General features: G+C 42.8%; 1 protein-coding gene across 4 annotated transcripts; it reads left to right on the top strand.

Moving 5' to 3' along the window:
- Positions 1–746: 746 nt before the first annotated feature.
- Positions 747–20,674, top strand: etv1 (ETS variant transcription factor 1). Of its 4 annotated transcripts, none has more exons than XM_030749925.1 (13): positions 747–1,009; positions 1,248–1,357; positions 1,893–1,983; positions 2,298–2,345; positions 6,902–6,955; positions 12,387–12,516; positions 13,493–13,681; positions 14,682–14,929; positions 17,623–17,691; positions 17,799–17,867; positions 17,960–18,129; positions 19,365–19,466; positions 20,262–20,674. In XM_030749925.1, the coding sequence occupies exons 2-13, from the start codon at positions 1,313–1,315 to the stop codon at positions 20,481–20,483; spliced, it is 1,437 nt and encodes a 478-aa protein (XP_030605785.1). In that variant the 5' UTR covers positions 747–1,009; positions 1,248–1,312; the 3' UTR covers positions 20,484–20,674. The 4 variants fall into 4 exon arrangements, with proteins under 4 accessions (XP_030605785.1, XP_030605784.1, XP_030605787.1 ...); XM_030749924.1 differs by having other exon boundaries at positions 748–1,009; positions 17,620–17,691; XM_030749927.1 differs by lacking the exons at positions 747–1,009; positions 1,248–1,357; positions 1,893–1,983; positions 2,298–2,345 and adding an exon at positions 2,968–3,116.
- The last annotated feature ends 1,838 nt before the right edge of the window (positions 20,675–22,512 follow it).

Genomic DNA, 22,512 nt, shown 5'->3' with positions numbered 1-22,512 from the left:
ACACTTTAAAATGACAGTTTGTGGGCCAAATTAGACCTTTTGGTGGACAGTTATTAGTATACATTAATGAAATGGCTTTTTAAGTCATGCCACATTTTTCTTTAAACATTTTAATATCGGTAGTATAAAGTGTCAGTATCGGTATTGGCCGATCCCAGCCCTGATGATATCAAATCGAAACCAAATGTTTTGCTTCTGCTGTAAAACTGCACGATTAAAACTTTGCAGCAGATTTAGGTCTGGCATCTGGACACTCCTCTTAGTTAATGTGGATGCTGAGAAAGCGGAGTTCGGCCTTTTTTGACTAGTCTTCGGTTTTGCCCGCTGACCCGGGCTTTACTTCCAGGTCAGTGCCTTCTGCAGGTCTTCGGCACTCTCAACAAAGTATCCCTTTACAGGAGCAGGAAGAGCTGGGCTTCAGCAAGTCCCCCTGGAGGCTCTTCAAAACACTGTTACCATGGACACAAACTTGACCGGGAGAGGAGTGTGTGTGTGTGTGTGTGTGTGTGTGTGTGTGTGTGTGTGTGTGTGTGTGTGTGTGTGTGTGTGTGTGTGTGTATACACACTGCATGCGATAGCGAGGAAAACGAGTAGAGGGTGTAAAGGCTGAACTGTGAGTGTGAGAGTGAGGGTGGGGGTGTGCAGGTGCAGTCTGCGTGTGTGTTTCAGTGTAAATACAAAGCAGGTATAACTTGTGCTAAAGTGCTTTAAACTCAGGAGTCCAAACTAAAGAGAAATAAGCGCGTGACAATGTTGTCATTGACTTCGCCCGCGCTTACCGCCTGCAGCCGTGCGTGATTGACTGCCAGCAATCTGATCCAGTGAAAGACATTGACAACCAATAGGAAACGGAGTGCGCCTTGTTTCCATGGGAGGCCCCGGGAGGCGATGCCAAGCCGCTAGAAAGCAACAGAGTGAGCGGGGAGAGGCGCAGGCAGCAGCCGGGACTGTGGAGATCCTGCAGCCGCTCTGTAGCGCTCTGCAGATGAAAGCGGCGCGAAGTTGGTAGGTAAGTACATGCAGTTTTACACACTTCCTCTGATTTATAAGTTTATTACAAACCTTTCGGTGCGCCCTCTAGCTCAGCGCGCGCCTCGTTTACGCACCAGATTGTCAACTTAACTGTAACCGCATCGCCGGAGGTGCCGTCGGGCATTTCGGGCTCAGAATAATATGTAAGGGTTCATAAACCGAATAAAACAAAGATTTAAATTCACATTTCTTCTCCTCCTTATTTCTGTTTGAAGGGTGGCCGGACAGGAGGCTGGAGACTTTGCTGATTGCTCGCCCATTAAAGCCACAACAGTGCAGAATGGATGGATTTCACGACCAGCAAGTGCCTTACTGTAACTCCACAGTGAGTGATCACTGCCTTTAAAAAAAAAAAGTTGAAATCACATCAGCTTCACTCATCCTTCTCTCCTTCCAGCTCCAAGCCCATTAAGGAAAGTACTTTATCCTGTTTTGTTTTGTTTTCCTGTCTTTTGTGCTGTGGATGGCAGTTCTCCTCTCTTAATGCATTCTAGTTGTTCTGATCTCACCCCTGTCTTTCTCTCTGCTGCTGCCAACACTCATTTCTCCCTCAGGGACCATTTAAGTTTCATCTAATCATCAAAGATAAACAGCCAAACTAGGTGCCCACTACTTTACACCATGCTATTGGTTATGCACAATGTAACAACTTGCTAATTATGCCTGATAAGTGAAGCACAGACCCCTTTGCATGGGTCAAGCTTTAGAAGTGTGTGAGGCATTAATCAGAAGCTCATTGAGGCTCTTTCATTTGCTATTTCACTTGCACATGTGATGCAGCCAACAACAGAATTACTGCTCCAGCAAGGAGAAAAAAAAAATTGATGTGTTTTTTTTTTTTTTCCTTTTTGTTCCCCTAGAAGCAGCGAGAAAAGACAACGAGCTGCGAAAGGCCAGCAAATGACAGAAAAAGAAAATTCATTAAGTCCGACCTGGCTCTGGACACTGAAGGTAGGAGCAGGACAGAGGGAGAAGTTAATTTCACGGCTTCTAAACATTTAGCAAAATTCAATTGGTTTGCGGCCACCTGTGCTGCTAACTACACAATCTCAATTACAGCACAGCGGCCTGTGATGATTCTCACAAGCTTCTTTCAGTGGTCAGAGACTCAAATTGACTTGTTATTAGCTGCACACATGCCCAGTGAGCTCCAATGGCATATCAGCCAGTCATAATGAAGTCGGTTGTTTCTGATACTCCTTCTGAGCTTTGACTGTTTTTTAACTGCCTTCAAACCTCGTTCTCTGCCTCGCTTTCCCTTTCAGAGCTCTTCCAGGACCTCAGTCAGCTGCAGGAGACTTGGCTAGCAGAAGGTGAGTGTTTTAAATCTTGAGCAAAAAAAAAAAGGAGGAGAGATGGGTAAAAATGAATAGGTTGTGGGGGGGGGGGGGGGGGGGGGGGGGGGGGCTGCCTGGAGTTACATGCCTAGCGTCGCAGTCCAATTAAAAGCCTGTGTGGAAGAGGCACCTTGTGTGTCATGCATACATTAGAGACTGTGAGCGAGGGGTCTTGAGGGAGACCGAGGAGGCTCTACCCAGAGAGTGTCATCACAAATTACCAGGAGAAGGCTCTCCGACGCTCACTGTCTCTTCTGCTTTTGGCAGGAGCTAACGTGCTGCACGCCAGCCGCCGCCACTACCTCCACCTCCACCAGAGCTCTGCTGTAGCCTACCAGCTCTCTCTCTGTCTCTCTCTCTCTCTCTCTCACTCAGTCATCTGCTCTCTCTCCCCCTCTCTTGCTTGCTCTCTCTCTCTTTGCTTCCTCTCAGCACACCTCTCTATCTTGTACAGCTGTACCTTCACCTTGTCTTCTTCAATTTCATTTCTTGGCAGCAAAAAAAAAAAGAGAGAGAGAGAATGGATCTATGAGTAATTTTTTTTTCTCCACAAACTTACAAAACAGCAGAGTGAGTCTCTCAGAGCGACAACAATTTTTTTTTTTGAACATATATTACCGTTTCTTTGCTTTTTATATTTTTTCTCTAATGGCAAGACTTGCTCATTGTGGTCTAACTGAGACGTGATGCTTCAGGATTTAAGTGCGAGCGTCCTCTTTCCAGCGTGTCTGCAGCACCGAAGTTTTGGTTAGTGGTGAATATTGTTCATATCTGCTGTGTTTTCATGTGCATGCATGCATGTTGGACTTGACTTTTTTAAAATTTTATTAAATCAGCATCTTACAAAGTTGCAACTTACCTTTCTGTTGCATGTAATCTCAAAGTTTGTAACTAAGTAAAATAAGAGTTGAATATTTTAGAATTTTCCAGTAAAGAGTGCTGTTTGGGATGTGTGTGCAGTGTTTGCTTAGCTTACAAACAGACAGTGTAAAGTTGTACAGTGTGAGAGAACACAGCTGCTTGGAATGGGTGGTTTTGAAGTAGTTTTTGCATAAATATAAATCTGAAAAAAATGTAACAAATTTGTAGCGTTTTGTCTGAAAAGGGGCCAAAGTACAGGGTTAAAATTAATTTGTGAGTCACTTGGTTACAGTTGACTGTCTTTGCTTTACTAAAGCTTATTGGCTAATGAATAAAACGTTACGTGTGTTAGAAACTCGTTTATTTGTGTGTGTTTTTCACATTACACATAAACGAGCAAATTAAGTTTTAAATTAGGGTAAAAAAAAAAAAATTTTTAATTGAAACCTGAGTATAAAATGTGTAAAACTGGAATTGGGGTTCTAATGTAAAGCTAAAATGTTCTGCATCATAATTTGGATCATTTGAATACATTAACACAAAAAAAGCATTTAGTCTAATGAGATGCTGATGTTGCTTTTATTATATCATCTTGTCTCATTTAAGTAAATCAAATCAGTTATAAATTGTAAATTGAATGTTTTGTTCTGTTACACGTTTGCAGCAATAAAAATGCTGCACTCTTCTTCTTTTCTCCAACAGTTCGCACATTGTAAAGCCATAATTCTAATTGTACTAGAATAAAGTGTGCAATATAATTGAATAAACTTTAATACTTTTTTTTTTTAGTGAAAGGATAGAGTCGTAATAGATTTACTGGAAAAGTGTCGAGAGGAATTTCTTTACGCAGCCAAAGAAGACTCAATCATTTATTCGCTCCATCTATTCTTTAACACATTTGAAATCGCTCGCAGTGCAATCCAAAGCTCTTAAAAAATGAGAAGTATCCTTTAAAACAGATATTGGAAGAGTTGAGCCGACTCCGAGCGGCAGCGAGGTGAGATGAGGCGTCGCGGCTCACACCGCGGGGTGTGTAAAAGAATAAGACGCGATTTTAATATTTCAGTATCCAAAGTGGGAAAAGAGACAGCGGCTGCTAAGAGGTATTACTGTTAAGGATTACAGTTCTGCCTGTCATGGATCAATGTGATGATGTGCGCCTCAAGATTGTAGATTTAATGAATGACTTCCTGTCCATTAAGATGAAAAGGAATACCTTCCCATTTCTAAGATTTATTAGTTCAGGTAATTGGAACAAGAGGAGGAATCATGAGCGACAGACTGAATTTCCGACTTCCAAGACCGAGATGTTGAAGGGTTATCAGATGGCAGGTGAATCTGTGACCCCCCCTTCCCCCCCAAAACCACATCTCCTCGCCTCCTTCAGCTCAGGATTTTAAACTCATTTTAGTGCCTTTTTTTTAAACCAGGAAAATAAAACATATCATCTTCACAGATTTTTGGCTTTAAGATTGTTTTTTTTGTTTTTTTTTCCGTTTTTTGTTCACACACTGATGTCTCTGCAAAATTCTGCTGCTGATAGCATCATTTGTCTTGGAAATCGTTGCAGGCAGAATGATAAATTTGTTTAAAACTCAGCCCGGCTCACTGCTGTTGCAGGTTTAGACAACCCCTCAGATCGTCTCAGGCCTTGTGTTTACAACTTTCCCCTTCTTTATCCTCACTACTTTTTTTTTTTCCCTTCTGTCCTTCTCCCTCACAGTTTTTTTTTTGGGGGGGGGGGGGGTTTGTGAATGGTGGCAGTTTTCCAGCTCTGCCGTTCTCCCCAGGAGTTTGTTGCAGAGATCAGCTGGCTCATTCACAGACTGAGGCCAGTGACTCATCCATCCTGCACTTCCTTTTGGACACAAAGACACCACCACCTTCTATTTGTTGTTATTTTTTTTAATTAATATTATTATTTCTTTGCATCCTTGTCCGTGTTGTGTTCTCTGAAGTTTGCAGCGAGTTTTGGTGCCTCAGCTGGTTAAGATCTTTGGGGATTTTTAGCAGGGAAAAATTAGATTAGCTGTTGAGTATTTTACGTAGTTTGAGGAAGTGTTCTCCTTTATGACTGTATGTCTGTTACACATTACAAAATTTTCCTGCCACTGTTCTAAAAGCATGAAACAAAGTGGAGTAATGTGGCAAAGAACCCCTTCTGTAAAATGTCTTTTTTTTTATGTCTTCATTGTTTTCCAACAACATTAATTCAGGCAGGCCAAAGCGGCGTGCTCACTGCTCTTACTGCACAAACGCGTGGCCTGAAATTACTTCTGCGTGCTTCTTTTCTGGCGTCTTCACCCGCTTGACATTTTTCGAAAATAAGGAGCAATATCTCCTCTTCATCTGTTAATTGTTTGCCCTCCTCAATTCACACTTCTGCCAAGAAAAAAAACCCACCCATGACCATATCAAGAGTGACAAAAATGGAATATCAGTCTTTTTTTTTTAAATAGGATCTCGAGACATGTCGAGGCATGCTACTCGTACTGTGATAATGAGTATCCACCTCATTGTGTTTATAAATAGATGTGCTAATGACACATTTAAATCTCTTTTTGCCTGTCGCCAGAGAGACTGAAGCTTGAGGGACATGAAGAACTGTCACTGAGTGTAAATATGTGTTATATAAATATGTACATGCCTAATTGGAGCCCGAGTAGAGCAGGGCTTCATTATTTTAGCATTAGCCTGAGTGCAGGGGTGTTTGAAGCGCAGGTGAAGCTTTGGAGGCTTTGGAACAGACCTAACTCGGTAGGTACAGGTGGATTCACCAGTAGGGAAGAAGCCAATTAGATACTGTTAACAATGGGTGTTTGGCTGCTGGCAAGGAGTGAGAGCCGAGGCTGCAGAGCAGTCAATGGACGAGGCGACCTCAGGAAGTGAAAGCAAAATATGATCTCTCAGGTACGAGTTTGTTGGAAAATGTGACTCAACTTCTTTAGTAAATATGAGGGACTGTTTTAGCCAAAGCAGTTCAAGGTTATTTCGTCTTTCGGGTGAATCAGAATTGTAATTTTAGGCGACTTTTTTTTTCCTATTATGAAGCCGTAAAAGTCTGATTTTGTTTCCAGCAAGACAAAAAAACATTAAATTAGGATTTGTTTGTTTTTCCCTCTTACATATCAAAGAGTTTGTGCTGTTTTCAAAAGGAAATTTGTTTTATAAGTTGAAATAAAACGATGCAGCTTTTTTATTTAAGTTACAGGTGAAGACAAAATGAGCAAGAAGTGCATAGAAAAATGGAAATGTGAACAACTGGGCTTTAATCAAATGTAATATGACTGAATGCTCCAGAATAGATTTAAAAAAAAATCTTTATTAAAGTGCCCTTTAAAAACAATTAATTGATTAATCAATTAATAACATTATTTTCATGACCCTGAGGACGTTAAAGCAAATTGAAACCTCTTTTCACATTTAAAATTCTGCAGCGAGCCAAAAGGAGAAAAAAAATCTTTCCCTGTTTACCTTTAAAACATATTTTTTTGCAGCTGCTTTTTTCTCTTATTTTTTGTAACTGACAACAGGAGCAGGCAGTGCTGGGCTAGGCCGAAGTAGCATCCCAGAGGACTGTTTGCCAGAGGACAGAGCTGTGATCAGTGCTGCGTTGTCCATCAACATCACAAACAATCAATCCCTTTCTTCTTCTCTGTTCACGTTTTTAGCTCAAGTTCCCGACAACGATGAGCAGTTCGTTCCGGATTTCCAGACTGAAAACTGTGAGTAAAACCGTGTCGCTTTTCTCTGTGTCTCTTTGTCTGTGCATGTGTTGTGTTTATCGCTCTGTGTGTGTGTGTGTGTGTGTGTGTGTGTGTGTGTGTGTGTGTGTGTGTGTGTGTGTGTGTGTGTGTGTGTGTGTGTGTGAACATCTGTGGTGTTTATAATTTTTTTTTTTACCCCCACTTATCCTGACTGGTGCGTTTGTACTCGGATAAAGTGCGAGTGACTGTGTGTGTGTGTTTGCTCCATGTCTCTCAGTGCCCTCACCTTTGCTTGCACAAGTGCTCTCAGGAGAGCTGCAGCAATCTTGCAGGTCTACAGGTGCATGGTTTGGGTGGGGGTGGGGGTTATCTCTCTGAGTGTGTGTCTCTCTTTCTATCTCTGTCTCCCCTTGTTGTTCTTGTGCCTGCCACTGAGATATTATTGCACGGTGACTTATTTGCATAAGAAAACATCAAAATATTGTGGCTGATTTTTTTTTTTTTTTTGGTGGTTGAAGTGATATTTTTAACTCCAGGTAGTCCAGACTGCTGTCAGTTGATGGCTGTTTTGAATTTTTTTTTTTTTTTTAAATAAAATCTTAAAACTATGCTCCTCCTCGACCTTTCCCCAAACTGCTTTTTGTGCAAACCATCCAGTGTGGTTACATTTTCTAAATCAGGAAGTGTAATATTAGTTACTCCTGCATTTATCCTTTTTCACTCAGAGGTTGGTTGGCCTTCTTTTACACTCCCTATCCTTCACTAGAGATTTTAGAGCATGAAAGCAAGTTTTTTTCCCCGTTCTCTACATATTTTATCCAACAAAAAGGACAAATTCTATTTTTACACTTCCTAAAAGTTAGTAAACATTTTCCAGTGTCTGACACGAGTTAATTTTGCACTCGCAGTGATCAGGATATGCCGGTTGGTCGTACTTCACCTGGCTGCACACGGTGGTTGCACACGGTGACTGGTGACTTGGCACAGTCCATTTCTGGAGGAAGTAGTGCCAAGGTGGGGACAGAAATTGAGTGAGTGGAACTCAGTGGGACTCAGATAGAGCACATGTCTTTCATTTGAGCCAAAATGCACATTAAACTGTGAGAAAAAACACAAAACCACCCGGTGCCCTCAACGCCCTTTAACCCACAAATGAAAGTTGAACAAAAGGCAGAAGTTAGGATTCTGAACAGGAACAAAGAGAGAAGCTAACATCTGACATTCAGTTTGGCAACTTTAATTTCAGACTACATTGCAAGATTTCGTGGTCACGGATAACATTTTGCTAAGATTAAGCTGGGATGGATCTGGCATGAAGCAAGATCACAGACCTTTAGACTCCATGTGACTCAGATCACAGCCTGAGATCGTCCAGCAGCTTCCTGTTGGTTGTCTAGATTAGAAACCTGAGAGGGATCTATCTTTCTCACTTTATTTTGCCACGAGTACTCCTGCTTCCTTGAAATGACAAACCAGGGGAGCTTTGCCTGAGTCTGAGTACAGGTACTTAACTTTAATTGTCCTAATCTGATTTGGCTTTTAATCTAACTTAGGATTTAAGCTGCTGCAAAAAGTGAATCAACATGGTATAAATTTTATCACTAAAACTGTATTAAACTAGTGTAAAAAAGACAGCAGCTGTATTAAAGGCAAAACATTTAAACTATGGGTGTGAATGAGCCTCGCCTAAAGCCCAACATGGAGCAGTGCGGTGTATAGTAGAGAACCAGAGGTCACCAAGACTGTCCTGTTGTCCTTCAGAGGTAGCCAGGGTGGGTGGCCATGGTGGCAGGAGACTGCTGACCATCTGAATTGTCCTGTTGGCAAACCTGCAGCAGGCTGGAGAGGCACTAACAGATGGCAGGAGGGTGAGGGCACCGTGGTTGGGCGCATGAGCAGGCATCCCAGCCGGCAGCTCTCCCATATGGGTTTTCACCAATCCGAGAGCTGGAGGGGCGAACAGTGACACAGGGAGAAAGAAAGAGGTGAAGGTGGCAAGAGATAAAGCTGGAACTTCAATCTAAACAAGAGAATGACAGGATAGGGGCCTTTATGAAACTGGTAATATTAAATACTTTTACTGCCACCAAATCCCACAAGAAATCCAAAGCTAATAAAGAGCAAAGTGTTTTCTCAGCCAGTGAAGTCTGAAAAACTGCAGCTTGTTCATCCATGAGCGCCGCTGTTGTTCCAGAAAAACTGAAGTGACTCACACTGTTGCACTGAATGACATTTCTCTTTGTTACGCTCAACGTGGGCGCTCTCTGTTTTGTGTAAATCCCACATACTGGGCCCATAAATACTCATTACTGCCCATGTACATGAAGTACATGTGTATTAATCCGCATCTGAAACCAGCGCACTCTTGAGAGGCGTTTGAGCCACATTTGTTAAAAGTTACGACGCTCAGCAGTTTAGATGATTTTGATTCTGTCCTCAATAACGAGGTAAAACAAAAAAAAAACAACGTTTTGAAAAATTAAAAACTGCATTTGATAATAAATTATTCGAGAACTTCTCAAATTCAGTTCAAATGAAATGTAAAGCATAGTTAGCATTAGCCAAGCTGTCCTGTTGTTTAGTTTGCTATCTGTGCAAGCTAGCTGGTACCATTAGCAAAAAGCATCTAACTTTATTGTGTAGTAACATAATGTTTATCTAATTGTTATCCTTAAATCTGAAGGATTTTTGTTCCTGTACTAAATTAAAATTGGCAACAACAGGAAAATAGCAGCGATTTTATATTCCTGACAAAACAATAATAAAAGATGGGGGGGGGGGGGGGGGGGGATCTGAATAGTTAAAAAAAAAAAACAGTTATATTGAAGCTTTAAATATTATTGGTTTCTTTTATATTCCCGTGGCCAGACTCGTCTCCCCTCCTCAGAAGCTGCTGCAGCTTCTCTCAATGTCAACTTTGCGCTCTCCATCTACGCGGCGCAGAACCAGCATGTGAGCGGCCTCGAAGCGAACGTGTCCTCAGGCTGAAGGAGGAGAAGGAGAAATTTCTTTGTCTCAAACTCCAACACAGATGCTTACCATTAGCATAACTTAGCAGGGAATGGAGGAGTAGAGGAGGTGTAAAATGAGGCCACACGTTACCAGCAGATCTGAGCCTCCATCATTTAACAGCAAAGGCGAGCACCTACAGTAGGTGAAAATGGAATGGAAGGTTTTTCGCCGTTGCCAAAAGACCTGTATTTTTTTATGAATGGACTGGAGAAATATCTGCCAAACGCAGGCTCCGGTTCTGCCAAAACGCACAATTTGTACCTTTAAAGTCGACAACAGTTGGAGCCAACAGTTCTTTGATAGTGTACTGAAAGCACTGGCAAACAAACGGCTGCTAAAATAAAATTATTAGAACCGAGTGTTGTTGGAAAATGTAAAAAAGATTTTTTTCTTTACTGGTGCCACAATATTTAAAAGCAAAGCTTTCTGTTTAATCTGTACTGCAAAAGCTAAAATAGCCCAATGTTTAAGACAGTGGTACAATGAAGGAAAAAAAAGGAACATTTGCATTCAGAATAGACCCAGTAATTGTTCTAACTGCTTCTTCTTTAAAACTGCCAACCATCTTAGTTAATCAATATGTAGATAATGAGAGCAATCAAGCAGTGACGGGCATGACATTCTGGACTAAAAAGGAAGTCTCTGTTTTAGTCAGAGGCAATGCCCTTGCTATTGATTTGTGTACCTTGGCACCCCACTGACAAAATCTATTGTGACATTTCCATTTCTAATTTAATGCCCCGCGCTGCAGCACACGTGAAGCTATTGTTAAGAGCCGGTGTGGAGCTCACAGTAAACGGCAGCATTTTTATAGCCGTTGTTTAAAATGTGATGTCAGCATCAGGCGAGCTGTAAACAAGAAGCCGAGGGAGCCGGCTTTCAAACAAAATAAATTCATGTGAAATGTAATTAGCGTGACACTGATTGTGATCTTGAGAGCCAACAGCTGAAGTATTGTTTTTAAGTCCGTAATCTCTTGACAAGGTTCTGCGATGCTGGCGTCAACAAAGGTCTCCCCTCAGGAAGTGTCTCTTTGACCTCCGATCGATGACCCAGAAAGGTCAGGCCCCCAGTGAGGGCTGCAAACAATCCCTGAGCTTTGTCATGCCGGGCCCGCGTGGCCCACCCCCCACCCCACCCCCAGGGGCTCGACTGTGCGTCAGATGGCTTGTTGGTAGATCGACCCCTGCTCGTACGGCAGCTGTCTGTCAGCTGAGAGAAGACTCCTCAAAAAATCCTTCTCTCTTACAACTCCTTGTGAAATCAGAGACCTTCTTGTGTTTAGAGGAAAAAATAGTCCCAAGCCACATATTTGAGTTTCTTTGGTCCTCTTTGTACTTGAGTCGGACCAAGAGCTGCTGGACTTTCTCCATTCATAATTCCTGGTTTTAAACTCGGAAAAAGAAGGCCATCTCCGAGTCTAAAACATAAATCACCAATGATCGTCTTCAACCGCGGCTGGCCCTCTGTTGTGTTTGATAGAGCGCTGTGGGATGGCTTCACTGCTGCTCCGTGGGCCGCCGCGGTGAGACGGTGATCGGCGAGGCAACCCGAGCCTGACTTCATTCTGACTGACTGGGTTTTTCTTCAGAAGCGCAGTCAATTGGATTAGCGTTGATCATGACTCTAGATGATGGGATGTTAATCAGGACTGATCAGGCACTTAACAGCCTCTCAGATGCACCGGGCTCACCGTGGGGCAGTGGTAGAGAGAGCAGACCCCCCCCTTCAGATCAATGAGACCTGTTGTTGTCGTCTGGAACTTATTGACAGCCAGCTGAAAGCAGATAAAGCATTTAACGGAGCTCACCGCACACCCTGCTTTATGATTGTCATCTTTCACTAAGAGTCCCCGTCAGGAAAGGCTCAATAAATGAGATTTGAAGTGAGTTGTTTGTGTAAGTGATGGCCTCAGATGTCATATCCTTTGGCAGATGGATGCTTAGAAAAGTAAGTCTTTTATCCTTAATATATCCATCATGAGTTCTCTCAGCGGGTGATGCCTTCTTGTATCTGCATTGTAACGGGATCTTTTTCGATGTGGGCAAAGCTGCTGCGTACACTTTTAAATGTAATTATAGTTTAAATTTTGATATTGACTCATGGATACATCGTCTGCTGTACTTGCAGTAATTTTTTCTCAGACTGTGTCTGTCTCATTTAAATTTTTGTGAATGAGTTGTAAGATGTAAATGAAGACAGTGGTGGTAGCCACAGTACTAACTCTAAGCTGTGTGTGTGTGTGGTGTGTGTGTGTGTGTGTGTGTGGGGGGAGGGGTTCTGTGATTGTATAAAATCTGTCTCAAGTGCTTATACGCAAATCCAGAAATAACAGCCTGCTGCCAAAAAAATCAGTTGCAGCCTAAACAAACTAATTTGTTGTTTGATACAATGTAAATGTGTTGTTCTCCATTTTTCTTCCTCCTTCCCATCGTAGTGGCTTTCCACGGACTGCAGCTGAAGATCAAGAGAGAGCTGCACAGCCCGTGTTCAGAGCTGAGCTCCAACTGCAGCCAGGAGCGGCCCTTCAAACTCCAGTATGGAGAGAAGTGCCCGTACAGCATCAGGTACCCCACACACACACACACACACACACACACAAACACACACACCGCACTGCTGATACAAACACTCAAAATGCCTTTCACAGTGTTTAAAAGGCTTTTATAAATCGCACATCTTTCACATCTGTGAATGAAAGAAAACACTGAAAAGAACATTTTCTTCCACATTCCTCATTTAACCAGGAGCATAAATGCAGGTATGGAGGTTTACTGTAGGACAGACAGCTGAAAACTCACTTCATCTTAATATCAGTTTACTCTAGGTGACGAATCTTTGTGCTTTCTATTAATTTTCATCTTTTATATTTTTTAATTCTGCATTGTAATTTTTATTTAGCTGAAAACGACTTGCTAATCGTTCCAGACTGCAAGTATACGCCTCCTTTTTATTCAGAGTAAATCAAAGCACCTCGTGAAATGTACAGCTTTGGTTTGTGGTTTTTATTTGTTTGCAAATGACTCTGAAGACGCTGGCTAAACATTTCAAATGAGAGGTGTTTGCCTGAGATTATGGCAGTCGTGTGAGCTTTATTTTTCCACCGCAGCTGAACTGAATCAGCAGGTCTTTCGGACACTTTATTCTGAAGTGATTAGATTTGTATTGCATTCAAACTACAGTCTGACAGAAACGGCCTGAGACGGTTTGTGATGCATTTGCTCCCCTGGTGACTTCTACTCAAAGTTAAAGTCTTTACATCAAAATCTTGCACAAGTTTTCACAATTTATACCTAAATCCAGTCTGTTTAGAAAACTGTGACAGGATGAGTGAGTGTGAAACTAATGAGGTTCGACATTTGTCCCAAACTACCTTAAAAACACCAATTTAAGAAGAATAAAATAAGCTATCAGTTAAATAATCCTTAATTAAAAATATGGTTGATGGTGTACAGTTCAAAATATAACAGAAATCATGTGGCATACACTGGCAGCACTAGGGGCATCTTTGACTCTTGTCTCCAACCCTTGCTATTACCCCAGTGCCTATGAGCAGAAGCAGCCCACAGGAATGAAGCCCTCCAGCCCAGTGACGCCCCCCTGTAGCACCCCTGTGTCCCCCCTTCATCATGGCTCACCCACGGCAGCCCCGACACCCAAACCAGACAGGACCTACGCCCACATACCGGCCTCGCAGCCTCTCCCTGATAACGCCTACACTATGGACCACAGGTACTGCAGCCTGTTACATTTACATCACATTTAAATCCAAGGGCCGATTATAATAAGGTCGCAGCAGCTGATGCACATTTGAGTTTCTGTCTGATCGAGTGAATCCTCGGTGGGCGGGGCCTACAAACGGCAGCTTTCCCAACCTCCGAATGTCATGTGGTCATCACTTGGTTTTAGTACTTTGAAATAGAGCTAATTCAATAAATCAATGGCAGAAAACACACACACACACACACACTTAAGTTAATTATTTCAAGGGACTGATTGTTTTGGTGAGAATTTCCCAGTTTAGGAGCAGAAATGTCTTTATTTAAATATAATCGAACTAAATGGCACTTTTCTTGTGATGCTAAAATTGTTAAAGAAGAATACAGCTAGCTAACATTACAGCCCAGAAAGGGAGGGGCATAAGTGTTTACATCCTGTCAGCTGTGTCTCAGTTGGCGGATGTACACAGCAGAAAGAAAATAGTTCCTATATGAAACAAGGCTTACTTGGAGCAACCAGGTTATAAGAGAGAGTCGCTGCTGCTGCAGTGTGCAAATGAGCACCATAAAGCAAGTGCCTCATTATATTTATCAGCAGCAGAACTGTTGCCTCACACATCAGTAAATCAATATTAAACGTTGGAAACTCATACTAAAAATGACTGGATGGCTAAATAGCGCTACAAGCCCGAGGATGCGTGTGCAAATAGGATTTGGGGATGAAATACCAAAAGTCAAACATTTCCACAACTTTCTGCATTTTTTTGGTCACCTGTAATAATAAACTGAGTTTTGGGGGTTTGGGACAAAAAGGGTGCTTGAAGACATCATTGCAGGTTTTGGGATTTTCATTGATAAAATTTTTATTGATTCCAAGTTACAAGCCTCTCTTTCATTTACTTTCATTCATCCACCTGCAAGAGATTCTTTGTAAAAGCGATTAAGTGGTTCTGATAAGTTAAATACTGGTCACTCTGGAGCCGGTGGAATGAATTTATCGTCGTCTGTCTCAGATTTCGGCGTCAGCTCTCTGAGCCTTGCCACTCGTTTCCCTCCCCGCCGACGATGGCTCGGGACGGCCGGCCCATCTACCACAGGCAGATGTCAGAGCCCAACATCCCCTTCCCTCCTCAAGGCTTCAAACAGGAGTACCCCGACCCCCTCTTCGAGCACCCGGCCATGATGGGGGCCCCTCTTCCCCACACGTACCCAGCCAGCATGATGATCAAGCAGGAGCCGAGGGACTTCACCTATGACTCAGGTGAGCGATTTGAAAAAGGTGCTGTTGTTTGTGCTCCTTCAAACTGCTCTGGTAAGTGAAAGCGCTGAGAAGTGATAGCTACCAGAGCATTATCATCTCAGGAATGGGAGAAGACGTGGCAGGAGGGGGCGGCGTTTATTGAGTTTGCCCATTATTAGGGCAGGGGATCTGGTTGGGCTGGGTGTCTGTGCTGTTCTCCATTTCCTGTGGTGCTCTAATATAAAAAAAAAGGGGGGGGGGGGGGGGCTGTGCCTGGTCACAATCCAGAATGTGCCCTCCCACGCTTGTCCGCTCCCTTTGGTTAGAGAGTAAAAGGACCTAATCACCAGCCAGCGGCCTCTGTGGAGCCTGAGGCTACCTCAGGACATGAATGAACATTCGCCGGACTGCCGGGTTCATTCAGAAGGCGACAGAGTGGACCCAGGAGAGGCAGAGCTGGAGGAGAGTCTGTGTGACCAGTCAGGGGGAAAAAGCAACCTCTTTCCAGGGCGGGGAGTTCAGAAAAAACACTCGGTGCCTCATTCACATCTCTTTAAGTTACACCTTGTTTTCCTAACAGCAGCTCTGCACTTTTTGTCATTGAAGAGGCAGGCGGCCGTGATTTTTGGTGTTTTCTCGCTTTTCTAGTGGCAAGGTTACTTTGCAATGGATGTGTTTACTGAGTTTCACAACTGCATGGCTTCTAAATGCCAATTAGCACAACCAACCCCCCCCCCCCCCCCCCCCCCCCCCCCCCACAAAAAAAGAAGAAGATTTAGTCCAAATAAAATCTGCTTTCTTTCTTATTTTTTTAGGTTTGGCTCATTCACAGCATCCATTATTATTATTTTCTTTTATACATTTGGTGCTCATAAATACAGCAGAAATTAGAGAGCCCAACATGACGTCGTCGGCTTGATTTACATTTCACAAGCTGAAATGGATTTAACAGAATTGTTATTGATACAAGCAGCTAGCTGTGCACTAGCTGCAGAGAATCCCGAAACAAAGGTGGTAAAATGTATTTGATTAACTGTTAAAATACCAAGAGGTCCCGCTGGTGTCGTGTCCACTGCTGACCGCGATGTCCGAGCTGGAGCACCAGAGCGAATTTATTAGCAGTCATGTGGTGGAGCACGTTAACTGGAGCCGGCCTGTTGAAAAGGATGGGAGGGGATCTGGTAATTTCATTAGCAGCAATTTCCTCTACAAGTCCATTACTTTGATGAAGCTCAGAGAAATGTTTATGGGTCTAAATGACGGCCTTCAGTCTGTTTATTGAACATTCACTTTGCAGCCCATTTGGCCGTTTTTTTGATCGCAGCATCTCATCTGTGTTGTGGGAGGTTTGGACATATACAGTAAATGGAAGAGTCGATTGGACAACGTTGTAAAGCCAACTGGTAAATGAAGGAACGTTTTAGAGAATTGGGTAGTGGGGCATTTCTGTCTTAATCACTTAAATCAATTATTTAAAAAAAAATACACTGACATATGTATAAGATTAAAAAAATTGTCTTAAGAATTCTGCAAACCACATGTCTGTGTGGACCTCTTGTTACATCCCTGATATTTTTTGATATGATATAATATGACAGCTCAGGAGTGAGAACTTTTAAAGGGACAGTTCACCCAAAAAAATCTAATTTAGTTGACTGGCAGATGTTGATCTGAGAAAGAAAATAGTTCCTACGTAGAACATGTGGTGGAGATGCTTTGAGCGTGACGAGGCGGGTGCTGTTTAGGATAAGGCAGATAACCCAATGAACTAAACCGGTAAAAAACAAAGAAGCACAGACCAGAGGAAAAATGTGAGTTTGAGTCGGGGGCTAAATTGTTCCTTTGTACCTAAAAATTGATCCTAGAAAAGTTGACCACAGAAGACAGCCATCATTTTGGAAAGCACCTTCTGTATCTCGCACACTTTAGTTTAATATCAGCAGAACTGTTGCCTGAATCACGAGGTAAATCAATCTATAATCCCGCAGCATTTATTAACATTGAAAAATTCAGCCGATCTGTCTCCTCAGGCCGGTGTGAGTGTGGTCTGATGGAGAGTGAAAAGCATCACGAACAACTTTAAAAAGTGCTCTCGCATTTTAAACGTATTGTTAGCACGACTGCTGACTGTTTTAGAATAGTACGCGTCAAGTCCATTTTTCAAACTAGCGAGGAAAACGTGAAGAAAAATGGAAAAACAGATGTGAAATAAAACAAACATCTTTGGTAGGAAACTGCACGCTCATGCCGCGTGCAGTCAGTCTCAATAAGAAGCTGACTGATTTTCAGCTGTCTGAGCTAACATGCTGCAGCTGCACCGTATTCTGGAAAAACGTCAAAGAAACCAACACCTGCAGGTCCGTTTAGTTTTGATCTGAAAACGCGTGTAAAATAATCATCACGAGCCCGTGTGTTATGAAAAAAAACTTACATCATGTCAGCTTGTGTTTTCACACGAGCGCCGTGTTTTGTGCGGTTGTAAATCTTCCTTTGAGTGGAGATGCTCGGGGCGCGCATCAGCAGTGTGATATAGTGAGCTTGCCTGTGGCTGGGAGCCATTGCAATGCTGACGCTGGAGGGCATTTTCTTTAATCAGAGCCAGTGGTGCATTGAGTGAACAGGCTTTGACTGCTCTCAGATAACTGAGATAGTGTTCTTAATGCTGCCTTCGGGCCCTTTAACACCCACTCTCATTCTTGCCTGGGTTTCAGCAGAAGTGCCTAGCTGCCATTCTGTCTACTTACGGCAAGACGGCTATCTGGCTCACACTAACAGGACTGAAGGTACCAACGATGACACGTGTGGATGTTGTGATGGTGCACGTATGGGTTTTTGCTTCATACTATATCAAACAATCTTTTGTTTTGTTGTTGATTGTCTTGTTTTCCAGGTTGTATGTTTGACAAAGTGGCGAGGCACTTCTACGACGACACCTGCGTGGTGCCTGAAAAGGTGGAAGGTGAGCCCCAAAGTGACTCTTGAAATGAGAAATATGCCACGAACCAATGATTTTATCCATCATACAAAAACCGCTGGCTCTACGTTCTGTAGGTGACATCAAGCAGGAGTCAGGCCTGTACCGCGAGGGCCCGTCGTACCAGCGCAGAGGCTCGCTACAGCTCTGGCAGTTCCTGGTGGCTTTGCTGGATGACCCGTCCAACTCCCATTTCATCGCCTGGACCGGCCGCGGCATGGAGTTTAAACTCATCGAGCCAGAAGAGGTGAGAGGCACAGAAATGCACGGTTACAAAACTTTTAGGTAATCTTGGGACTTTTGTTAAAAAATGACTAATAAAACTGAAGTGATTAAACAGTGAAAGGAAGTAATTCATACCTGTGTGAGCCGAAAATGTGGCGATCTATGTGTTTAAGAGAAAAATGAGTAAATAAGTGCAAAATCACACAGTGTCAGAGGTCAAAGTTTGAATGTTCTCTGCTCTTAAAGAGTGAAGACTTTTGGTTTTTTGCTTTTCTCCAGCATTAGGTTAGGGTTAGGGTTTGGACCTAGGATTGGGGTCATCAGCAGTGGTGACTTGCACCTCAGAGGGTTACTTATTCTGCACACCACAGCCAACTGACTGACCCTCACGGCCTGCTCCTGCTAAATATTTCACAGGACATATTCATAAAAATATAACCCATGTTGGTGGTTGGGCCTTTTGAAATGGAAACAGAGGCTGGGTCTGTGTGTGGCCACATCACACACAGTGGGGCTCAGTCACTGCTGGAGGATGAAGGAGGATGGAGGGCGCAGGCAGGGGGTGAGAGAGTAGAATGGAGGAGATAGAGAAGTACTGGGCAGTGGTCCACGCAGCCCGATGGCGTCTAGAAGCACAGGCCAGCTGCACCTAACAGGGGGCCCCATTCATGCCATCAGGTGACCAAACGCATTTGCTCTGAGGTGCTGCATACAAACGTTAGAGAGCAGTTTCAGCACTTGCAGGATCACACAGTAGCTGCAGGGATTTTAGAAAAAAAAGAAAAAAATGCAGTCGCAGTGATCGGGGAAGGTATGATTGGAGATAAACAGCGAGAAGCATAAGAGAGTGAAAGTGGCAACCAGAGTGAAAAAGGAGCAGCTGAAGAGAATGCCGTGGGGCTGCAGGTTTGGACCGTGAGGCCGGGTGGTGGGTGGTCTGGTAGACAGGTGCTGTAACATCTGCTGCCTCCTCCGCTGGGTGTGCGACAAGCTCCTAATGAACACATCCCTGGTCAGGTCTGCTCAGGCTGGACGCACTCTAATTACTGTTATTGGGAAAATATGGATTGGGAAGTCAGTTCAACATTTCAGCCGCTGCAGCGTTCCTGTCAGGAAATCAGGTCAACCACGCTCACTGGTGTTAGAGAAGTTTGCTTTCTGATAATACTCTGTTTACTGACTGTGTGTGTGTGTGTGTGTGTGTGTGTGTGTGTGTGTGTGTGTGTGTGTGTGTGTGTGTGTGTGTGTGTAACAAAGGTGGCACGTCGGTGGGGCATACAGAAGAACCGGCCGGCAATGAATTATGACAAACTCAGCAGATCATTGCGCTACTACTATGAGAAGGGAATCATGCAAAAGGTAAAAAAAAAAACAAAAAAAAAAACACAAACTCTTTGAATACAAAGAAACAAAAAGAAAAGATGAAGCTCATCTGTAACACTGTAACACTGAAGGAGATTCACTTTTTCTCCAAGAGCACCAAGAATGGAAAAACAAAGGAAAGATTTCTTAAACACAGTTATGGGCTTCCCCACAAAGCGTTCATAAACAGGCCGTTTAAAATAGGCTGAAGCCTGTTAGGTGGATTTAAACTTTGGTGCTTGGAGCTCGAGAACTGCTGGCCAGCTGTGCAGCAATCACACGGGTTTAAATTAAAGGAGCAAGTCGTAAAAAGGCAAACAAAGTATCCATTAAAAAAAAATTACTTTCTTAGAGATAATTTCAGGAAACTTATTTATATATTTCATTCTGGTGTTTTACAGTAACTGTCTTACTGGATCAACTGTTTTCATTTGCTCATTTGTTTGAAGCTGGCTTGTAGGACTGACTGATCCACAGCAAGTGTGTGAAATACAGTTAATGGTGGTCAGGATTGTCCCACCTAACAAAGGGCACCTGCACAGAGGCTAAAGCCATTTAAAACATTTTCACTGCTGTGAAAGCCTGTTTCACGGTCTAAGAGTGGAGGCTAAAGCAGAATTCACTCAAGTCTGACCTCACCTGAAGCCATTTTTGCAGATTAACTTTATTTATAGATTACATTTTTTATGGATATTTGATCTTATATTTCCATTTGGTGGGTAGATTATGCTCATTAGAGAATATGCTGATTAAAAAAAGGTTTAAATACGCGACGTCTCCGTCTTTCTCCAGGTGGCCGGTGAGAGATACGTGTACAAGTTTGTGTGCGACCCCGAGGCCTTGTTCTCCATGGCGTTTCCTGACAATCAGCGGCCGGTGCTGAAGACCGACATGGAGCGGCAGATCAACGAGGAGGACACGGTGCCGCTGTCACACTTTGATGAGAACATGGCCTACGTACAGGAGGGACCCTACTGCCAGCCGCATCCCTACAGCGAGGGCTACGTTTATTAACGCCAGCCCCACAAAACCCACACCTTCACCCTGCCCTCCTCCCACCCGCCTCCTCCGTACACCTGAGACTGTCGTGTCCTCTAACTCACAGCCGCTCGGGGAATAAGACTGAACACACGCACGCAGCGGCGCTTCCCTTCCCCTCTGTCTGTCTCAAACAAACACACACACACACACACACACGTCCTTTTGCTCTTGTCTCTCTGGCCGCACAGCGAGATGGAGAGTGCACTTTACGGACAGGAACGGCGCGGCGTTAGCTTGCCAGGGGCTAGCTATGTGGTTGGCTTTTTACTCATTTATGTTTGTACATTAATGTGGGAATCATTCTCTTTGCTTATCTTTTTAATCCTTATGATTTTGAGCATGTGCCGCCCTGGCGAGACTGGACTAATTCATGGTCACGTTGATCTCCCGCTAAAGAAACCGTCTCATCTACACTCACATCAAAAGATGACCCTTTTTTTTTTGTTTGACTTTTTGTCTTCATCCTGTACGGGAAACGTGTTAACGATACTTTTATGGTGAAGTGACATGATTATAGACTTGAAATGTGATTATAAAAGAGACATTTAGCTATCAGTGAGAACTGCCTCGCCACCAGTCCAAACACAGCACCTCTGTCCATCAGTGCCCCTCATCCAATCAGACTGTAGATCTCATCATGTAGGTGTTTTTGCTGTAATGACATAAACTCCACCGGATCGTTCCCTCAGCGGCTCTACAACCTCGTGGGTCGGTAAAGACGAGACTCTCGCTCACAAGGATGCACTGGAAAAAAAAAAAAAGAAATGTGTGGATAAAAAAAGTTATTTCTCTGCATCACATGTGAACGGCCTGTGTTTAGGATCGACGACGAAGCTACAGGCTGCTGTAAAATAAGTCATTCACTGTAAACAGCAGCTCCCCTCCTGCTCTGAAAGGCAGCGGAGCAGCAGTCACTCATTCGTCATTCAGGTGTTCAGTTTTTCAATGGGTGAAAAGTGTATGTACAGTTGAAGTGGATACAGGAACCAGTTCACATTCAGGATAATGTTTGCATCCCCAGCTTCAAAAAATACAACTGATTTCATTGGCATAGACAATAAAAAGAAAAAGAAATGATATAAAATCTTAATTTCTCCCTCGAATTGTTTTCAGTTTTGTTCCAGGTGAACAAGAGGTGTATATTTTGCTTAAAAACTGTTGCTTTGCCATTAATAGGTTGCTTTTTGGTTAAAAAAAAAAAAAACGTAAAAGAACTATTTAGAGTTTTATAATGTGATGAATAAAAATCATGGTATATTAAATTGTTCCATTGTATAATCAGGTAAATGCACATTTTGTTGCTGCTTCAAATTGTAAGTGTATTTTCTAGTCTCGAGAAAATGACAAAAAAAAAAAAAAAGGCAGAAAACAGTGAGGCAGCTGTGACCTGCTATTCTGGATTTCTCTTCATTTTTTTCTTTTATTTAATTTTTTTTTTCTTCAATTTAAGCATTTAAAAAAAAAATCGATCTGAGTTTTGTTCTCAAGATTCACGTGTGCGGGATGGGATTGGCAATAGGAAAAAATTCTGTAATAAAATAGTTCTGAAAAACAAAGTGATGACCACTTCTCAAATGTTTTAATTGATCATAATATATATATATATATATAAAAAGCTTCTTGTTAAGAGCTCCAGTGTTTCTTCCCTGAACAGTTTTATGTGTTGCTTTTGCATGTTTGTGGTGATTTCCACAATCAACCTGAATTTTTTATCATTTCTCCTCCGACAGGGAGTCAGGTCATAAATTTCCATACCGGAAGTGGGAAAAGGAAACACCATAACGTGTGTGTGTGTGTGTGTGTCTGTGTGTGTGTGTGTGGACTAATAGATTATAGACTCTTGTCAATTTCCAAGTTGGAAAGAAAACTCCCAATCACAAAGCATTTAACCAAAGTGACACCTGAGGAAAAATCAATGGCTAATTTAAGGCTCCGCTTTTTCATGTAGGTGAATTGTTTCTGTCCTTTTCTCTGCTGCTGGCAGTAATGAAAAAAAAGCAGT

Source organism: Archocentrus centrarchus, chromosome 16, assembly GCF_007364275.1.
Source record: "Archocentrus centrarchus isolate MPI-CPG fArcCen1 chromosome 16, fArcCen1, whole genome shotgun sequence".
Classification (NCBI taxonomy): Eukaryota; Metazoa; Chordata; class Actinopteri; order Cichliformes; family Cichlidae; genus Archocentrus; species Archocentrus centrarchus.
Note: the sequence above shows the minus strand (reverse complement) of the source record. Positions and strands in the feature narration are given on the sequence as shown.

Coding starts and splice junctions, on each gene's coding strand:
- etv1 (XM_030749924.1), top strand. CDS start 1,313: ATGGATGGATTTCACGACCAGCAAGTGCCTTACTGTAACTCCACA. Junction 17,692..17,798: donor TCACACTAACAGGACTGAAG/GTACCAACGATG, acceptor CTTGTTTTCCAG/GTTGTATGTTTGACAAAGTG. Junction 18,130..19,364: donor AACTCATCGAGCCAGAAGAG/GTGAGAGGCACA, acceptor TGTGTAACAAAG/GTGGCACGTCGGTGGGGCAT.